General features: G+C 43.5%; 1 protein-coding gene across 2 annotated transcripts in view; it reads right to left on the reverse strand.

Annotated features, from left to right (window-relative positions):
• arhgef19 (Rho guanine nucleotide exchange factor (GEF) 19) overlaps positions 1 to 21900 on the reverse strand; it is an 85065-nt gene that overhangs the window by 29130 nt on the left and 34035 nt on the right. The window contains exons 2-3 of one of the 2 annotated variants that reach the window (XM_043675745.1): positions 14153 to 14812; positions 3036 to 3470 (exon numbers count right to left, since the gene is read on the reverse strand). In XM_043675745.1, the coding sequence (XP_043531680.1) occupies positions 3036 to 3470; positions 14153 to 14812 (1095 nt within the window). The remainder of the gene's footprint in view (positions 1 to 3035; positions 3471 to 14152; positions 14813 to 21900) is intronic. The other variant, XM_043675746.1, reaches the window with a different exon arrangement.

Consider the following 21900-nt stretch of genomic DNA (forward strand, 5'->3'; position numbering starts at 1 on the left):
GTGTGCACTGGTCACAGAAGCCCTCAAGTGCAGGAGGAAACTTGATCATTCTGTTCCACATCTGTCAATTATTTGAATTTTAATCCCCCCCAGCCACCATAGTGAGATTTATTCTAATGATCCTGGAGGTTGTGCCCTTATTCAATGGAGTTTGGAAGACTTTTATGTCCAACTGACAGTGGTTATTCACCTCATTGAACATCAAACAGCCGAAATGGTAAACTCTTTAATCTTTGTGTTTTTTTGCCCCACTTCCAAAATCAAAGTTACCACGTAGATGACCAACAGTACCCAGATGACTGGAGTGACCTTGTTCCCTGTGCACCAGCTTTTTAAGCCACTTTCTCCAATTCTACCAACAAGAAACTGAGTGAATGTTGCCGAAATAAAATCTGTATATTATTCATTGAACTTCAATCACTTTCTCAGCCAAATATTTCATCTCCCATAAATGTTGAAGGAGAGACTCTGGAACATGTTGAGCACTTCCCAAATTTTGCCAGCAACCTGTTTCAAAAGGCCACCATTGACGAGGATCAGCCTTCTGCACATTAGGACAGTGAGTGTTTGACAACAAAGACCTCCAGATGTCAGCAAAAATCCTAGGGTGACATTTTCCCCTCCATGGTGGTGACAAATGTCGAGAAGAGGTAATAATGGGGTGAGATAGCCCTGAAGAAGAACTGACCTCTTGCTACCTCAGCAACTGAGTGCTGGGTGGGAAGGTCCATAATGGAAATTTCTCGACTCACCAGCAATTAAGACCCTAAATGGTCAATTAATGGTCAGTCAAGGGATTCAAACTTGTTACTTTGCCTGATCACCTGCTGTCCCAGCGGGTGAGAAATGTAGCTAGTTTCCTGAGTGGAAAACCATAATGACCTGCCCGTGGGGTTAGGGGCCTGCAATTGCCCCCAATCTGAGAAAAGCCACGCCTAATCCTTGCCTCTGGCCCCTAGACCCCCAGAACACATCAAGAAAATAGAAACAATGTACCTTCCCACTGCTGAATTCCCCAAGGTATGGCAGACTTTAGGATCCAGAAACCACCAGCCTCTGAATTGCCGATAGTTTCTGGGTGATTGGAGTTGCCAGTATCGAGGCCTGTAATAGGTCGAGATATTTACCTTTGTTCTGCCTGCAGGCTATAATTGAGCTGACTGGCAGGTGATTGGGTGAGTTCTGTCAGTGGTGTCACATGCTTGCTCTCACACTTTTGAAGAAATATTGCAACCCATTATGCCTCTCGTGTACAGCACAGCTGTTGTCCCCACAGTCCTATCCTGCAGTGAGACCTGGACTGTGTATCAGTGACACTTTGCAGTATTGGAGAAGTTCCATCAGTGTTGCTTTTGCTGCATTCTGTGGATTCAATGGGAGGTGCATCAATGCCGTGGCCAGTCCACCACAGTTGACTTTTGCAAGACTTTTGCCTGAATGTTTGTAGAGGTGGCTTCAAGAAAGGCACCTAGTGTTTTTTCATTCAATCATTCAAAATGGCAGCAAATTGTCCATCAACGTGGCTCCTGCTTTGAATTTCAACGTCTTAAAGATGAGGCAGTGCAGTGGTAGAGGACAAAAGAAAATGGAGTTCTTCCTGTACCTTACTCCTCATCCTGTCCCATCAGCCCAAAAACCTGAGGGTTAAGACTCATCCGATTCACTGATATGAAGACCCCACAGCAGAAACCCACTACCCTCAACATTGGGCAGATCCTGTTGTACTAAACCGGCTGAATAGTTTTGTGGAAATTTGGTGGATGATGGAAGTTCAACAATACCATCAAGTTAGACTTTCAAAATGCCTTTGATAAAAGCGCAACACAAGTGATTTTGTGTTGACTGATGCCTAACCAGTTTCAATCTCTTCTTAAACCAAAGACGTTGTTACGCTGTCCATCCTCCAGCTCACAGAATAATCTGCCCATCCAGGACACACTGCAAAATTGTGGTCAAAACTATAGTTGTCTCCTCTCTTCTGCCCTATTCTTCGGTAATCTATTGTCAGTTGGAAACAATCTGGTCTCAAAGCCACAAACTACTGAGTTCAAGACTCTGCATTATCTAGGTCAATATTTACAATCATAAAGAAGGACAGCACAGGACATGCTCTTACCAGCACTTAAGTACAATCTGATGGTTAGCTCAGTTGGCTGGGTGGCTGGTTTGTGAGGCAGAGTAATAGTAACAGTAATGGGTACAGTTCCTGCGCTGATTAAGGTCACCATGAAAGATGCTGCCTTCTCAATCACGTCCCTTGCCTGAGGTTAAACCACCACCACCAGTTGCCTCTCTCTAATAGGAAAGAAGCCTATGGTCTTCTGGGGCTGTAGTCACTTTCTATCAGTATCTCCAAAACACATGTTAATTTATCATTTACAGTTTGTGGAACCTTGCAAAATGACAGATACTTTCCCACATTTCAAACAGCAATTCATGCCTAGGGAATGTGTGGACAGTGGTGATACAAAGATAAAGTCACCACAGGGCTGTACTCTCATTAGAGAGAGACAATTGGTGGTGATTTAACCCGAGGGTCACCATGCCTCAGGTGAGGGGAGAAATTGAGAAATTCATAGTAACCTCAGCCAGAGTGGGAAGTAAACCCATGCTGTTGGCATCACTCTGCATTGGAAACTAGCCTTCCAGCCAACTAAGCTAACCAAACTCCTGCAGAAGTGACAGGAGGTGAGAGGGGAAAGATTTAAAAGGGACCTAAGGGCAACTTTTTCATGCAGAGGGTGGTGTGTGTATTGACTGAGCTGCCAGAAGAAGTGGTAGAGGCTGGTACAATTATAACATTTAAAAAGCACCTTGCATGTAGGAAAAGGAAGGGTTTAGAGGGATATGGCCCAAATGCTGGCAAATGGATTAATTTAGGATCTGGTCAGCATGGACGAGTTGGACTGAAGGGTCTGTTTCCATGCTGTATATTTCTATGACTTTATGCTTTTGAAATGTAGGCTATCTCTCTCTATTCCAACGTCTGGTGCAGAAAAGGGTAGACTTTCTTCTGCTTCACAGTTAAACCTTACCTTCAAGGGAGAAAGCGGGAGTTTTCTCTCTAGGTGTAGACCTTCCTGGCAGGGACTTGTTCAGTTTCAAAGCTTGTGCTACTTTCTTCTGAGAGAGGTGCAGTCTGTTTATCAGTTCGGAGGCTGAAAAACGCCGTTTCTCCTGCTCCATGCAGCTGGCAATGGATGGCATCTCACCCAAGTTGCCCGTGGCCGCTAAGTGACACTGAATCTCTGGCCCCAGTCCAGGCAGGGATTCCGATGTGAGCTCGTCGGAGGCAGAATCATCCAGAGGGACAACGTCATCCTCCAGTGAGAAGTTGTTGCTTAAGAAAGCATTGTCTTTCAAGTCATTGTCAAATAGGGTCCCTGTAAACATGGACTCGCAGTCTAGACTCCCACTGCTGAAGGACTCGTCACTTGGAGAATCTGTAGAATAAACTCGCACTTTTCTCCCTGGAAAAGAAAAACAAGGTGTTGTCAGTAAAAATCACAAGATGCCAGCTTCACCCAGGTGCTCAGTGTACTCAAGGAATGTTAAACCAATCATGCGAGGAGTTGTGAATTCCATATCTGGGAGGGTCAGCTCTTCACCTCACATACATGGACATTGTAGAAAGTAAAGCATCTCTTACACTGGACGACAACCTCTCATCTCCTCTATCACACCCTTTTATGTTTTGTCACTATTGTACTAACTCTCGGCATCTTGCCTTTCTTGTGCTTTCAGCTCTAAACCTGCCACCTTCACAGTTTACACCAACTCGTCTTCAACATGTTGGAAACTCGAGTCATCTCACAGTATCGTACTCTCATTCATTTCTTTCCATCCAACACAATTGCTCAGAGTTTGGTCTCTCTATCTCCCTGTAGAACATAACTTGATGCAATTTAGAACATTACAGCACAGTACAGGCCCTTCGGCCCTTGATGTTACGCCGACTTGAGTCAGATCTCACCCAATCGTAAATGCTTGATTTGCCTTAACTTGTCTTCTACTGTCTCAACCTAGCACTGAAGATCCCTTCATTTTTAAACTCTGTCCAGGCAATTTACAAGTTAACTCCAGAGACATTAGGCAACTATTTAGTGAAGGGAAAGTAACATCAAAAATCTGTGTGATTTGTAAAGGGTCCAGCTTCAAACAATGGACAAAACCTCACTGGAGAATGTTCTCTGTCAGTGATGTTGTCACCTAAGTACCTGTTTGCTCCTTTTCTTCACTATCCCTCAATACACCACCCAAGGAGCATACTATCTGCACTAAACACTGACTACATGACCTAAGAGGTCCACTATCGGATGTATGTCCGCAGTAAATCTGGACATCCCTCAACTGTTTAAGGATGGCCTGGAGGAGATGTGGTCACCTGCTCCACTATTGGACCATGAAGAACAGCTCAAATTCTGAATTTGGCCATTCAAGTCAGATCATCAGCCACATACTGTATTCCTGCCCCAAGATATCCTTTCCTGGTGCTATCACAACCATTCACTTTGCATCAACTGAAGACACTGAATGATTGTTAACCTTGATGTTGAACTATAACCATGTCCCTAGCCTGCTTCACTGTTTGTGATAATTCTTTAATGTGATTGGTTGCTGAAAAAAGTGTGATGATAATACTGCAGCTCTAGCCTGGGAATCCTCATTAAAGAACCCGAAAATCAATTCCATGTCAGGAGAGTTACAGCTTTTCTCAGAGAGATCATGAGATCTCACAATAATGTTTTATTCAAAGTCAATTGCGTTGCTATTGACACATAGCTCCATGAAAGTGGAGTTGCAGGTAGATAGGATAGTGAAGAAGGCGTTTGGTATGCTTTCCTTTATTGGTCAGAGTATTGAGTACAGGAGTTGGGAGGTCATATTGCAGCTGTACAGGACATTGGTTAGGCCACTGTTGGAATATTGCGTGCAATTCTGGTCTCCTTCCTATCGGAAAGATGTTGTGAAACTTGAAAGGGTTCAGAATAGCAAGGCAACAAGGATGTTGCCAGGGTTGGAGGATTTGAGCTATAGGGAGAGGCTGAACAGGCAGGGGCTGTTTTCCCTGGAGTGTTGGAGGCTGAGGAGTGACCTTATAGAGGTTTACAAAATTAGGAGGGGCATGAAAAGGGTAAATAGGCAAAGTATTTTCCCTGGAGTTGGGAGTCCAGAACTAGAGGGCATAGGTTTAGGGTGAGAGGGGAAAGATATAAAAGAGACCTAAGGGGCAACTTTTTCACACAGAGGGTGGTACGGGTATGGAATGAGCTGCCAGAGGAAGTGGTAGAGACTGGTACAATTGCAACATTTAAGAGGCATTTGGATGGGTATATGAATAGGAAGGGTTTGGAGGGATATGGGCCGGGAGCTGGCAGGTGGGACAAGATTGGGTTGGGATATCTGGTTGGCATGGACTGGTTGGACCGAAGGGTCTGTTTCCATGCTGTACATCTCTATGACTCTATGACATCAAAGCCCAGGATGTTGCCTTGCTATCCTTGAGGTAGAGAGAGCTAAACAGTGTTAAAGATCCTCAACATCACTCATTATCAGGTCATCTTTGACTGAAACACGTATCTAGACCAGAGACAACTGGGGGAAATATAGTGAGGGATGGATAATGAGGGAAGTTGGAAGGTTTAACATATAATAGAAGTCAGTTCGATCTTGCACAGAAAGATCTCCACATAATCTCTAAAAGCTTGGACGGTTATTATCCTATTTTCATGCCAAAGATTGTTAACTCAGGAAATGTTCAAAATGTAAGTAAATAAGAGTGTGTGTCTCCAAAAACTTCTGTTTCTATAGCAACTGTCATTAAGTCATGTCTGGTGTCTAGTGGAACAACATGAAAAATCTTTAACAACAATAAATAATAGCTGTTGAATACGATTGAAAGTAGAGATGCACACAAGTACCACTGCCCCATAGTTCTTTGATCTTCTTGTAAACACACATACACTCTTACACACCAAGTGACAACCACAGGCCTTATACACACATCAATAATCACATCCCAAGATTTTACACAGAGACTGCCCAGACACAATTTCTCACACATATGCTCAGTCCTTGTGTACTCAGTCACACATGCATATGCTCTCACACATCCTCATACCCTAAATGATTTTTCACATTTGCATATGTAAACTAGGATGTGTACACAGAAATTTTAACTCATGTAAACAATTCTATGCATGCACCTCCTTATACACAATGTGACTCAGAAGACTAGTTACATTTGTTAGTCTGAACTGAGAATGAAGCATCTGCGCACCAAGGTGCCACACACACACACACACACACACAGATGAAAACCTTCATATCTGTGCTTGTAGATACATGTCCTCATAGGCATGTGTGTATATGTGGACTTACAAATTTGTCCTGCACACGGGCGTTGTCAAGCGCTGGTACGTACACACTTGCCCAGATAACACACTGGTGCAATGGTATGCATTTACGGGGCGGCACGGTGGCACAGTGGTTAGCACTGCTGCCTCACAGCGCCAGAGACCCAGGTTCAATTATGTGGACTTACAAATTTGTCCTGCACACGGGCGTTGTCAAGCGCTGGTACGTACACACTGGCCCAGATAACACACTGGTGCAATGGTATGCATGTACATTTACACTGGTAAACCACATAGTCATCCATTATGAATGGGCATATGCTATTATACTTCCAATTACATATCCACAGTCTTAATAAGATCACATCTAATTCCATCTCTACATCACTGGCCAATTATAACCTGCCTCAGGACTTCTACTACTGCCACTCTTACCAACAAGGCCCAGGAGAGGGGCAATGTGAATCATCAGGGCCCATGACCTCAGGGGGATCTAGACCTGAGCAGCAACACCCTTCTCAGCAACCAACTGGAGCACTAACAGTCCTTACAGTAGAGGGGCAGATTCTGCAAGGGACTGCTCCTCCAATTAGAAATTCTATTTAAATTGGTTTGACCTATCACAAATCCAGGAGTGAGCAAACATATGACTGAGGAGCGACTGGGAAGGTAAGTACTTGTGGTGATCAAGTCACCAGGATTAGTGTTGACCTGGGCCAATCCTTGGGGATTACCATCTGAATCTGGGACCACTCCTTAGGTTTGGACATCAGGAATGGGGCATAGTCTTCATGGTTTGCCAGCAGGATCTGGGCCCAGTCCTCAGGGATTGCCATCAGAATCAGGGCCCACTCCTCAGGGATTGCTATCAGGAAATGGGGCCCAATCCTCAGGGATTGTCATCAGAATCAGGGCCCACTCCTCAGGGATTGCTATCAGGAAATGGGGCCCAGGCCTCAGGGATTGCCATCAGGGAATGGGGCCCAGTCCTCAGGGATTGCAATCAGGATCAGGGCCCAGTCCTCAGGGATTGCTATCAGGATCAGGGCCCAATCCTCAGGGATTGCAATCAGGAACTGGGCCCAGCCCTCAGGGATTAGCATCAGGAACAGGGCCCAGTCCTCACGGATTGCCATCAGGAACCAGATCCAAATTGGAATCAGCAACCAGGCCCAATGCTCAGGAGTTTCCATCAGAAACTGGGCTCAGGCCTCAGCGATTATCATCAGCAACTTAGCCCAGTGTTTAGGGATTGCTGTTAGAAATGGCTGAATCCTTGGGGATTGCCACTGGCAACTGATCTTAGTCTTTAGGGTTTGCTGCCTGGAATCTGGCCCTGGCCTTTGGGATTGCCACCATGAGCTGGGCCTTAGAGGTTTTCTGCCAGATTTGGGCATTATGGGTTGCCTGGAGTCAAGAACTGCTGTTATTTGTGTCCTGGGGATGTTGTCTGTTGCTGAAAGTGGGATGAAGGAGGGTGAAAAGGAGGAGACTGCAAAACATAGGTAGGACAAGGCTGTCCTGAAGGAGGAGACTGCAAAGGGAGGGAAAGGAAGAGGCTAGAAGTACAGTTGAAATGAGGATGTTGAAAGGGTTTGGAATGAGGCTACCAGGTGGAGGGGAGAAGATAGAAGCTTTAATGTGGTTGAGAATAAGATTGCAAAGGATAGAGAACAGTTTAAAGCTGTCAACAAATGTATTCTCAATGAACCAGATGGCAGATAATTTTGAAATTACTGTGCTAACAAATTGTTCGCAAATAAATGTGGAATCTCTAGCTTAAGGCTCCATATGTTCAGAAGCTATAAATGGAGAAAATTTAATGAACACTGAGTCAATGATTAAATGTAAATTGAGACTGAGATTCGAGATGTAGTAAAAAGGATAGTAACAGCCCCGGGTAAAATTTTCTAGCTTTGTGCACTTGTGACAGAAATAGATCAGTTGTGATGTCATTAGTCTGCAGAAGGTTTGTTTAGGATGACGGCTTTTTCTAGGTAGAAGTATCTGTCAATTAGTTTATAAAAACTTGTCACAAACTTTTGTCTGTTGTCTTTTTCTAATTTAAAAACTGTGGTATCTAGTAAATGGATATTTTCCTTGTATGTTGTGGCTTTACATTTAAAGGAGAGTTCAAGATATCTGCAATTATCTAATTCTGTCATCCCCAGCACCCTGACACTAACTGCACCATCATTCAACTAAAGGGCCTTTAATCTCCTGGATTTCTTTTGCAGAGAGGGACTGCGCTGTTGAAACAGTACTTTTGTCTTTGAAGCTTTGTGAATGTTTAGTCATTGATTGTTCTTTCTCACTGGTGGCTTCTATGGAGCAGTTTACACCATATCTGCAATTTATGTCAGCAGATTTTTAATTCTCAATCTACTGTTCTGAAACAGGTACATTGTTTACTTCAACTTTTACCCCCAGTAAAAGCAGCATGTTCCCTTTCTCAATTCTGCCATTTGAGGATTGTTTCATGCCTGCCATGACATGCATCACTGTTACTAAGGATGCTTCCTGGGAAGGGGAGGATAATAAAATTCCCTGCTGGAACTTTTCTCTTCTAAGTCACCTCAGACTTGGATTTATCATTACTATTTTTTCTCCAAGCTGTGTCCCATTCTGAATTACATCAGTAATAGGTTTATCACGTTAGCTCTGGACAGGTCTATGATTATCTCATTTCTTGTGTGTCCTCACAAACTTTGCTAAAATTTGCCATCTGTCTTCAGTGAAAACATTCCTGCCAAACCAATATAGTTAAAGATGGCCTTCTTGTTGATGGTATGAAACAATTTCTTATACTAAGGTAGAAAGTCTCAGTGCATTCTGCTTTATGTTTCGATTCTGACATGAGTCTAGGGAGTTCCTTGAAATCTTCTACCAGTTGCCTTTTGAGCAGTTGTTCCTTGCCTTTAGCTGGTTTTACTCCTTTCATCATCTGAGGAAAATTGCAACCAAGGTACATCTTCATACTCAACAGCAGCATTCCCTCTAATTTCCTTTCTGGCTGTGTGAGCCTCCAGGAAGTGGAAATTAAATGGCAAGCTGACACTAATGGCTACACATGCAGCTGCACAGGATGACTCAGAGGAAATGTTGCTCCAAAGTGAGAATTCACAATTATACAGTACACAGCAGGTCTTCTACTGTATGTATTCTGCTATATTGGAGAAATGCTTCTGGTATACCTTTCGACATAAGTGCTTTCCTGAAGGGCCATGTACCTGTAATTGTATTGCTGTAGGCGACAGACAGTGTTTTCTTTCAACTGTGGTTCACTATCTGATAATATAATGTTACATGCCTCAGTGTCTGACTTGAAATGATCATTGACATAAATATCCTTTTGCCACAAAGCAATGGCTGGATAATCTATCTCCTATGATACACTCATATCTTTTCTTCTGTAAAAGACTGTTCCACCTCATTCACCTCTTTGTGCAGATTCTTATTTGACAGCTAGCACACCTAGGCTAGGTGAGGCTTCTTTCCTTCACAGTACTGATCAGGACTGTTACGGCAGTTCCATAAAACTGCAACACATTAGGGTCAAAATTGAGGACTTCTACCTTGTTCCAGCCAAAATGGATGGTTCCCACCTTTTCTGTGACTTCACTGGATTAATCCGGTTGTTTGGGGCATGAATCCCACTTCTCCCTGTGTCTTTTACAATTTGTTCCCAGATTATTCACGCTCCCACAGATAAAATAAATGCTTCACACTTTTACCACAATTTTGAAGCATCCCTCCTGCCTTTCCTACAGCCTGAAAAAAAGTCCACTAACTTCCTTCTTCCATTAGACCACGGCTGCTTAGGCTTCTATTCTTTATTCCCCCTGTTGCTTCAATTCTGGCTGAGCAACATGCCCAGGTCCATGAACTTCGTTTAACTTGTTCTGTGACTTTTGACTTCCCTCGCTGTAGCTATCATCACGATGCCCACCCATGAGGCAGCAATGCTTAATCTGAGTTGTATATACTTCTCACTTTTCTGGTCTTAATTTAGTGCTGATTTTGAACTTGTCCCTTGTCCATCAACAATTTTAGCTTTATTCACGGAACCTCTGATATTTGCTTACTCTCTGGATAAACCCTGAATCAGAACTGCTCCTCCAGACCCCTGCCACACCATGCAGGCTGTCTCTTGAGTAACTAATTCTCCATTAATAGGAGGTTCAGTGTGCATTTTGCAGTGTGGCTGTTAGGTCTGAAATTCTTTCACCATTGACTGTAGTTTCGACCTTGTTGAATCTTGTCACAAGGGTTTCCTCCGTAAGGCTCTTAATTGTTCAGCTCTTCCCTGCTGCTGACTGCCTTCAGGAGTTGGCTGCTTCAAACTGAGTCTAAACCTTCAAACCTCCATTGCTGCCAGCATGTGGTATGTATGTTTAAGTTAAACCAGGTCTGCACTTCACCATGGGTTAGGTTTGATAGTACCACCCTCAGTAGAGATCTAAAATGCCTGTTTTGTCTAGTGTGGTAGAGGAAAACTAGTATACTTAGAATGTGCTCCTGTATTAAACAAGAAATGATTAATTGCACGTCAGCAACTAGACATCTTCTGATGAAGGGCTTTTGCCCGAAACGTCGATTTCGCTGCTCCTTGGATGCTGCCTGAACTGCTGTGCTCTTCCAGCACCACTAATCCAGAATCTAGTTTCCAGCATCTGCAGTCATCATTTTTACCCTAACAGGTTACATTGATTTGATTGACGTTGTTACAGAGACTACGAGCAGAACCTGAATGTTAGGTCTCAGATCCTAAGCTATTCTGCCTATGGTCCATATAAGATCATAATAATGGGTGGTGCTTAAGGCACACCACAGTATTAACTTTTATAGACTCTTACAGCTGTATACAACAGTCAAAGGGCCATGAGAGGAGTGGGTTTGATCAGTCTGTTTCAACCTTTACTTCTTTCTTTATGGACCACAGGTATCTACTTGCCTAAGTGGAAATATTTAACGTGCTAGGGTAAGTATTGAGAGTATAACAAATGAATCAGTTCCACTCCTGCCTGATATCCATAGACTGATACAACTGAGCAACTGGAGGGGCCATAGAGTGATGAGACCAGCTCTCTAGCTCCTAATGAGGACCTGACTGAAACTGTAGCTCTCTGAGATCAGTTAACAGGAATACACTAATGAATTCACATAGCCATTTGTAAAAGCCCAGTAGTTGTTAAAATTGTTCACAGTAGTGCTCTGCTCCATAGTTTAACAGTAGCTCTTTCTATTGAACTCCCGATGCAGGCATAGCAATGGAAGGTTCGAAGCAGCACAGCCCTCCCATCCAATGCAGCTGACTAAGGGACAAGCTGAGTTTCTGTTGGGGGAGGCATTGCTTTAATGTTCAGGAAAGAAAGGGTTGGGAAAAATAGTGAATGTGTGTCAGTGGCCCATCAATGTGTCCTGTCCAAGGTTGGATTAGTTGAAATCAGCACCTCTCTCTGTGGGCCAGGGGATACTCCTGCTCACCCAGAGGGATGAAGAGACTGAGGAGAAAACCAAGATTCCACTTGTTCCACTCCCAGTCACAGGTGAGAATAGGCCCGTTAGCCTGCTCTGCCTTTCGCTAAGATTATAGTTGATCTCACTGTGGAATTAACTCCACCTTTCCTGACCAGCTATATCCCTACACTCCCTCGTGGATCGAAGATCTGCCTCACTCAGCCTTGAATATTTTGACTGACCAGCCTCCAAGATTTGCTGGGGAGGAGAATTTTAAAGATGTGAGAGAAGGAATTCCTCCTCATTTCTGTGTAAATGGGGCTAGCCTTTACTTTAAAGCTGTGGTACCCCCAGCCCCTGGTTCTAGATTCCCACATGAAGGGAAATCAGCAGTGACCCTGCCAAGCCCCTCAAAATCAATAAGATCATCTCCCGCCTTCCTAAAACACATTGTGTAAAGGCCCAAGTTGCTCATCTATCCTCATAAGACTAGGAGAAAGTGAGGACTGCAGATACTGGCGATCAGAGTAAAAAAGTGTGGAGCTGGAAAAGCACAGCAGGTCAGGCAGAAGGGCTTATGCCTGAAATGTCGATTTTCCTGCTCCTCGAATGCTGCCTGACCTGCTGTGCTTTTCCAGCACCACACTTCTTGATTATCCTCATAAGACTACAACTTAATTGTAGGAATCAACTGAGTGAACCTTCTCTGAACTGCCCACATTGAAAGCTTTGAGATATTGCAGAGTAGATTAAGGGTTAGTGTAGACTCTTCAAATATCTTTATAAAATATCAAAGTGTTTTTTCAATAAATGTAAACAGCTTGATGAGGTTAAAAGCAAATAAAGAATGAAACAGCTTCATCCAAAAGCAAAATACTGTAGTTGTTTAAGTCTGAATGAAACGTCTGGAAATCCTCAGCAGGTCTGGCAACATCTGTGTATGGCGAAACAGAATGAGTGTTTCTCCACAAATATTGCTGACCCACCGTGGATTGCCCATCCTCCCTGTCCTTGAACTGAGTGGTTTTCCTTGCCATTTCACACAGATTCTGGATCAGTGGTGCTGGAAGAGCACAGCAGTTCAGGCAGCATCCGAGGAGCAGTAAAATCGACGTTTCAGGCAAAAGCCCTTCATCAGGAATAAAGGCAGAGGTGGGGGAAGGGGAAATGACGAAACTGTTGAAGTCCACATTGATGCCCTGGGGTTGAAGTGTGAGTTAACTAAATGGGTCTTCTTCCCCAGGCTGCTAAGGAAATTCGGCATGTCCATAAGGACCCTCACCAACTTTTACAGTTGCACCATAGAAAGTGTACAATCCGGGTGCATAATAGCCTGGTATAGCTGCTCTGCCCGGAAGCCACAAAAAGTGATGTGCACAGCCCAGACCATCATGGAAGCCAACCTCCCATCCAGGGACTACATTTACACTGCTTCCTGCTGTAAAAAGGCTGCTAAGATCATCAAAGACCCATCCCATGCTCTCCTACAACCTCTCCCATCAGCTTGAACAGTGCACCAACAGGTTCAAAAACAGCTTCTTCCCTGCCGTTACTAGCATCCTGAATGGACCTCTCTAACTTCACATAATGTTGACCTTGCTTTGTGAACCTCCTGTGCAGCCATAACCTTGTAGGCCTCGCTCTGTCTAAGCACCCTATGTCCTCTTTTGCTATGATCTGCCTGTACTGCAGGCAAAACAAAACTTTTCACTGTACTTAGGTACATGTGACTACAATAAATCAAATCAGAAATCAAATAAATCAAATCAAATTGGTTGTGGAGATTTGAAAAGGATGGTAGATTTCCTTCCCTAAAGGATACAAATTACCCAGCTGAGTTTTTACAATAATAAATGATCATTGTCTCAGGTCCTCATTTTGAGGCTAGCTTTATATTCCAGGTGTTTTGTCAATTGAAGTTAGGTTTCACCATGTACCACAATGTGATTTGAACCCATGTGCTGGATTACCATTCCAGTGTCATGAGCAATATGTTACTACTTCCCCAAAAAGCAATAATGCGCTTTATTGTAAAGGTTCACGTTAGAATTACTGGACAGGACAAAGAAGAGTAAGAAGTAGTAAATGATCAGAAACAAAAATAGAAATTGCTGGAAAAGCTCAGCAGGTTTGGCAGCACCTGTGGGGAGAAATCAGAGTTAATGTTTGAGGTCTGGTCTTCTGAGGAAGGGTCACTCAACCTGAAACATTAACTCTGATTTCTCCCCACAGATGCTGCCAGACCTGCTGAGCTTTTCCAGCAAGTTCTATCTTTGTTTCTGACTTATAGCATCTGCAGCTCTTTCGGTTTTTATTAAGTGATCCGAAATATTTACTTGTTGTTTTCTCCAGGTCTGATCCTTGTGAGGGCCGCCTCTGTAGACCACTGGACTCACCCCTCTCAGACTCCGCCAGCAGCGTATTGAGGGAGAAGTCACTTTTGGAAGTGACTGTGAAATTGCTTTCGGTGGCCAGGCTCTGGTGTGGCCAGCTGTCAGCCTTGCCCACGACCTGCCGGCCAGACAGTGCACAGATACCTGCTGGAGTCCCTGCGACAGGCCCATGGTCATCACTGGCACAGTACAGAGGCAAGCTGTCTGCCGAACCTTGCCCTGCAATGGCTTTTGCCTGCGAAGTCCTGAATCGCACTTGGGTTTCGCTGTCAGTGTTCCACTCGGTGACTGGCAAGGCGAGCTGTCTCCGGAGTTCAGCTTTGGATCTTAGAACTTGCTGCCCGTAAAGAATGGCCGCTGACTCCCTCTGTGCATCTGAATCTGGTATGTCCTTTGCTTCCAACTCCTCACCATTTGGGGTCTCTGCCGCATCGGAACTGAGTGAGGTGTTAACCCGCTTTTGACCATTTTGTATACAGTCTGGCCGCACATTAAAGGAGACACTCTCCTCCTTGCAGATGGCAATGTGGTTCTTCAAGCAAGGGCTGTCCTTTAGACTGTCCTTGAGCGATTCCATCTCCTCGCCATTGGAAATATGCATCTCTGCAGGACAACAATGGGGAAATTTATTCAGAGCAAGCAGAGATTCAGGAACAGAACACAAGCCAGCAACAGTGTCAGATCAGACAGCCTGACAAATGCACTGAGGCTGACTAATATTGTAATTCCAACCCTTATTCCAACCCTTACTGTCCTCATACCTCAGTCACTACAGAGGCAGCCCCATGTGGAGCTGAACACTACACTGCAGGAGATCCCAGGCTTGCTGCTCCCAACAATCTGGGCCCATCATAATTGGGACAGACAAAATCTGATGGGGAACTCTGCTCCTGATTTCCCAGGTACCCTGTATTGGTCAGTGGTATGTAAGTGTAGGCATCAAGTGCAGTCAAATAGCCCCCTGCACTGACCATATAGGGTACGCATGCATTTCAATGCAATGGTACTCCAGTGCAAATGAACATAACAATAGTAATCAGTGAGATTGGGCAAATCTTCAATTAGATGTGACTGGTGTCAGTGTGTTGGCTACCAGAACTCTACAAGCGGGCCTAATGTGTAAACCGAAGAAATGCACAACAACCTTTATCACTTTGGCTTAAAGTCAAAGGAGCATTTAATTCCAAATAAATCACCGACCTCCAGAGTCAGCCTCATTATATAAACCTCTTGTTGGTAAAGAAAGCATTTGCCAGTGAGGTAAAGTTAACCATATTTGCTTCAAGAGGCAAAATAGTATCTGGCCACCTTTATCCAATTACAACAACAATTACTTGTATTTCATGTGGTGTCTAAAACTTGATAAAGTCTTCCAAGACATTTTACAGGAGAATAATCAAACAAAATTTAACACTGAGACACACAGGAGATATTCAGAAAGCTGAGCAAATATTTGGTCAAAGATTTAGATTTTAAGAAGGGTCTTAATGCATGATAGAGAAATGGAGAGGTTTAGGAAGGGAAATCCAGAACTCTGCGCTCAGACAGTTAAAGATAGAAATGCCATGTATAGAGTGATTAAAATCAGGCCTGTGAAAGAGGCTGGAATTGATGGAGCCCTGAGATCTCAGAGGGGTGTAGGTAGGAAGAGGTTACAGCAATAGAGAGGAGGAACAGCATTGTAGGATTTAGAAACAAGGATGGGAATTGTAAAATGGAGGTATTTCCATTCGGTGGGCACTGCTAGCCAGTGATCACAGCAGTGATGGGAGACAGGGACAATACATGTTATGATACTTGCAGCAGAGATTTGGATGAGCTTGAGTTTATGGTGATTGGAAGCCAAGAACGCAAGGAGAGCACCGTCATAGCCAAATCCATTAGATGAAGATTTCAGCAGCAGATCAACAGAGACAGGGGCAGGGACAAGCCATATTAACAAGGCAGAGGTGAATGTTCTTTGTGAGAGAGAGGATATGGAGTCAGAAGATCATATCTGGATCAGATAGGACACCAAGGTTGTGGACAGTCTCATTTAGTGGCGACATCGGCCAACAGAGGGATGGAGTTAGTGGCTAGAGAATCACGATTGTGGGAATGAATGGTCAACGGCTTTGGCCTTCTCAATATTTACTCAGAGAAAATTTCTGTTCATCCAGTCCTGATATCAGACAAGCATCTGATGTGACAGATCAGAGGTGGAGAGTTGAGAGAAGTGGGGGGTGAGATAAAGCTGGGGACATTAGAGTACATGCAAATCTGACATGGCGTCAGATTTAGATTAGATTAGATTAGAGATGATGCTGTTGAAAGTGAAAGTAGGAGAGGACCAATGAAAGAGTGACTCCTAAGATAGCAATGCAATGGGGAGGTAACCCTGTGTCGGGGAGAGGTCCCTTCTTGATAACTAGGAATGAAACCAGGCACGAGTAGGCCCAGCCAAATCGATAGCTATGTGCAGTTTTGGTCTGTTCTGGCTGTAGACGGAGTGCAGTGGAGGGTTTCCAAATTGATTCCTGGGATGGCAGGACTGACAGTACGAGGAGAGATTGAGTCAGTTAGGACTGTATTCAGCGGAATGTGGAAGAACGGGAAAGGGAGTGGGGGTTCTCTCAAAGTAATCCTTCAAAATTCCAACAGGATTGGACAGGTCAGTTGCAGGAAAGATGTCCTTGTTGTTGGGGGAGTCCAGAATCAAGGGTCATAGTTTAAGGATAAGGGATAAACCATTCAGGACTGGGATGAGGAGAAATTTCTTCACCCAGAGAGTGGCAAGCCTGTGGAATTTACTGCCACAGAAAGTGGTTGAGGCCAGTGCACTTTGTGGTAGATAGAGCTCTCGAATCTAAAAGGATTAAGGTATATGGGGGGAAAGGGAGAGTGGGGTATTGAGCTTGACAATCAGTTACGATCACAATGAAGTAGAGACATAATGTTGGACTGGGGTGAACAAATTCAGAAGTCATACGACACCAAATTATAGTCCAAATGGTTTATTTGAAATCACAAGCTTTCCGATCAGCGCTTGTTGTGACTTCTGACTATAATCTCAATGAATAGCCTACTCCTGCTCCTACCTGCTACATTTCTCTCTTTCAGAGGAGTGACATTGGTGTGTAGATGGTATGGCACACCATGTCCAAGATGGATAGGGTAAATAGACAAGGTATTTTCCCTGGGGTGTGAAGTCCAGAACTAGAGGGTTTAGGTTTAGGGTGAGAGGGGAAAGATATAAAGGGCAGCTTTTTCACCCAGAGGGTGGTGTGTGTGTGGAATAGGCTGCTAGAGGAAGTGGTGGAGGCTAGTACAATTGCAATATTTAAAAGGCATCTGGATGGGTGTATGAATCGGGAAGGTTTGGAGGAATATGGGCCGGGCGCTAGCAGGTGGGACCTGATTGGGTTGGGATATCTGGTCAGCATGCTGTACATCTCTATGACTAAGCAGCACACAGATCATTCACCACAGTAACTTTGAGGGTCATTTGTAATTTTGACAGGATAATGTGGAAATCTCATGGACTGGATTCAAGTGTAGCATGGCAGGATTTATAATGGGACAATATGTCCCGAGACTTTGAACATTCAGCCGGATTTGGGGCAATGGCTTGCAAGAAAAGAAAGTTCAAGGGTGGATTTTTTGAGGGGAGGACATTACTTAAGGAGAGGGAACCATTAGCTTAAAGCAAAGAGGAGCTGGCGACAAGTTATTCCTTCCAGGATGACCCTGGGAGCATCAGCAGAGGACAGCATGATACCTCAGTGCTTTATTTGCTGTAACCAGACATAAACAGCTCAAAATAGTTACCTGCCATAAATGTTCATCTATGAGTCACATCAAATCAATCTCCTGGCCACAAGCATTTAAAACAAAATGAAACAAAATTTCTTCAAATCTGGTCTTTTTATAGTTTCTTCCTCTCCCCTGCCTACCCTTTCCTGATCTGCAGCTTTTTATGCCTCCCATAATTAGCCAGCTTCACTCCCATATCCACCTGTCTCCATCTCTGGAACGTCACCTGATTGTGCCCCTGTCTCAGCTCATCTGCTGCAGAACCCCTCATCCATGTCTTTCTTACCTTGACACTTGGCTATTCCAATACTCACCTGGGCACTTTGTCATACATCCAAAATGTGTATCCTAACCCACACCATGCCCCATTTACCCGTCACCCCTGTACCCACTTACCAGCACCTCAGTTTTAAAGTTTTCAAATCCCTCCATGACCTCATGTCCAGCCCACAATTCAAGGTCCCTGTGCTTCCCCAGTGTTGTGAGTCCCTCCACAATTCCATTTTTAAACGCTCTGAATTTGTGTAGAGTATTTGTGAATTAGAAGCCTGGAAGTTAGAATTTGTTTGTAAAAATGATGGGGGGGACAGAGTGTCTGGTCCCTTTAAGAGATTATGTGTTTTTCAAAGCTTGGAGATTTAAATAAAACAAGTAGCACAGACAGTTCTGAAACAATTCTGTATCAGTTCTGTATCAATTGGCCACCTAGACTTGTTTTGATGTTAAGGCAACCAGCTTAAACCAGTTAATTTAAACCAGGCCCTAGATACCAAAACTGAATTAAATTTAAATCTGATGGTTTTGACCACCTAAAGCCACCTGACTGTAAAGAAATGAATAGGTTATCAAGGGTATAAAAGATATGGAAAATCAGTGAGAGCAAATCACCTGAAGAGCAAATATCTAGCTCTCACAGAAATCTTTTTGCTCTCTGATTAATCACCACCTAAAAGGCACTCTTAACTAATATTCCTGAGACAGGAATTCAACAGGGAGAAGTGTTTCAGACCCCAGAATTTGATTAAGAAAGGTGTTCCTGGTGAGGATCAATGGAGAGGGTGAGGAACATTCCAGAAGACATATCCTAGCTGTAATTTTGAGAGACTAAATTCTATTGTTTTGTTATATAAGTGGGACTTGTATTTATTGAAACACCATACCATTAGGGTTTTGTTTTATTAGGGAATATTTAGTAGTTGGAGGGGAATTGGTCTGTTTCTTAGTAGTTCTGTTAAATTGTTCACTGTTAGAATGCAGAACATAGAACAGTACAGCACCGTACAGGCCCTTCAGTCCACGATGTTGTGTTGGCCTTTTATCTTACTCTAAGATCAGACTAACCTAAATACTCTTCATTATACTAACTTCCACGTGCCTATCCAAGAGTCGCTTAAATGTCCCTAATGTCTACTACCACTGCCGGCAGTGCATTCTACGAACCCACCACTCTCTGAGTAAGGAACCTACCTCTGACATGTCCCCTAAACCTTCATCCAGTTATCTTAAAATTATGTTTCCTCATGATAGACATTTCCATCATGGGAAAAAGTCAAAATTACAGCCAGGATCCACTCTATCTATGCCTCTCAACATCTTGTACACCTCTATCAGGTCACTTCTCATCCTTCTTCATTCCAATGAGAAAATCCAAGCTCCCTCAACCTTTCTTCATAAGACCAGTTAGAGTTAGATAAATAAATTGTTACTCGTGGATTGTGGAGTGAGTGAAAGGATTTCATTTCATTTAACCTTCTGTTTTATAACGGATTACAAGCGAGGTGCCCCTTTGGGATGTTTACGTTTTTAGCTCGGGGGCGGGGCAACCTCCACTCCGTAACACCCTCCTTTAACCACTCTGCATCTCTATTTCCTCCACTTCAAACTTACGTCTTTGACCAAACGTTTGTCATCAGGTTCAATAGCTCTTCGTGTGACTCAATGTCAAATTTTAGTTGATAGCACTCGTGTGAAGCACCTTGGGCAGATTTAAAGATGCTGTTAGCACTGTCACTTCTAGATTTAATCCCTTTCAGAGTTTGAGCACAATGATCAAAACTGATACTCAGTTCCAGTGCAGCACTGAAAGAAGGTTGCATTGTTCAAGATGCCATCTTCTTGGATGAAATGTTACATCAAGGGACACTCTGCTTGCTCAGGAGGTTGGAAAACATTCCCTGGCACCAATTAGATTTTATTATCACATGTACTCAAATATAGGAATACAGGAGTATAGTGAAAAGCATACAAAGTCACTACTCTCCAGCACCATCTTGGTTTTGAAGATCAGTTCAGTTATCCCTGCAGTCCTGGCCAATTTATTTATCCTCAGATTTACAATGGATCATTATTACATTGCAGCATTTATAGTGAGAGTTTGTAGTGAACATATTGGCTTCTGCATTGCCTACATTGCAACTGCACTTCAAAAAGTACTTCATCTTCAATAAAAGACTTTGAGATGTTTGATAGTCACAAAAAGTATCACATAAAATGCAAGTCCTTCTTTTCTTCAAAGATACTCTATGAAACGCAAGTTGTGTTATCTGCCCTCAGTTGGGTTGACAACAGCGGGTGTTACAAATAGCACCTGTGCCTTGGCCACAGATGTAGAGAGTTGAAGGGAAGAGCTCCTCATTTTGATTCCTGCTGCAATCTGTGAGTGATGGAGGAGAACAGAATCCGACTCAGAGGCAATGCCTGCCAATGCAACATATCGTGCTCATAGCCATATGGGAAGAATGTTCAAATGGGTGAAGCCGTACAGAGTTTCCCAGATATAAGGCACCTCAGTGAGCAGTCAGTGCCTTCAATTTAAATGATGAAAGAGCTGAAGAAGGCGTATCCTTTCTGATCAAATGTCTTTTAAATAACTGGATTTAATGAGTGAAAGGCTGAGAAAGGTGAGTTTGAAAATGACACTGTTTATCATTGCTGTGAACTTGGGAGCTTTAGTTTAGCTCACATGTTGTTGGACCCTAAACAAGCAATTCTCAAACTATTTTGGTCAAAGTTAAAAATCACACAACACCAGGTTATAGTCCAACAGGTCTAATTGGAAGCACTAGCTTTCGGAGCGCCGCTCCTTCATCAGGGGATTGTGGAGGACACAATTGTAAGGCACAGAATTTATTGCAAAAGTTTACAGTGTGATGTAACTGAAATTATACATTGAAAAATACCTTGAATGTCTGTTGAGTCTTTCATCTGTTCGAATACCATGATAGCTTCACTTCTTTTATGTGTAAATCACAAAACTTTTTTTAAAAGTTGCATTCTTAAGTTAACTGTAACAATGGCTTTGTGCGTGGGAAATCATGTCTCACAAACTTGACTGAGTTTTTTTAAGAAGTAACAAAGAAGCTTGATGATAGAGGGTTGTTTTTCAGATTGGAGGCCTGTGACCAGTGGAGTGCCACAAGGATCGGTGCTGGGCCCTCTACATTTTGTAATTTACATAAATGATTTGGATGCGAGCATAAGAGGTACAGTTAGTAGGTTTGCAGATGACACCAAAATTGGAGGTGTAGTGGACAGTGAAGAGGGTTACCTCAGATTACAACAGGATCTGGACCAGATGGGCCAATGGGCTGAGAAGTGGCAAATGGAGTTTAATTCAGATAAATGTGAGGTGTTGCATTTTGGGAAAACAAAACTTAGCAGGACTTACACACTTAATGGTAAGGTCCTAGGGAGTGTTGCTGAACAAAGAGACCTTGGAGTGCAAGTTCATAGCTCCTTGAAAGTGGAGTCAGATAGGATAGTGAAGAAGGTGTTTGGTATGCTTTCCTTTATTGGTCAGGGTATTGAGTACAGGAGTTGGGAGGTCATGTTGCAGCTGTACAGGACATTGGTTAGGCCACTGTTGGAATATTGTGTGCAATTCTGGTCTCCTTCCTATC

Source organism: Chiloscyllium plagiosum, chromosome 34 (assembly GCF_004010195.1).
Source record: "Chiloscyllium plagiosum isolate BGI_BamShark_2017 chromosome 34, ASM401019v2, whole genome shotgun sequence".
Lineage (NCBI taxonomy): Eukaryota > Metazoa > Chordata > Chondrichthyes > Orectolobiformes > Hemiscylliidae > Chiloscyllium > Chiloscyllium plagiosum.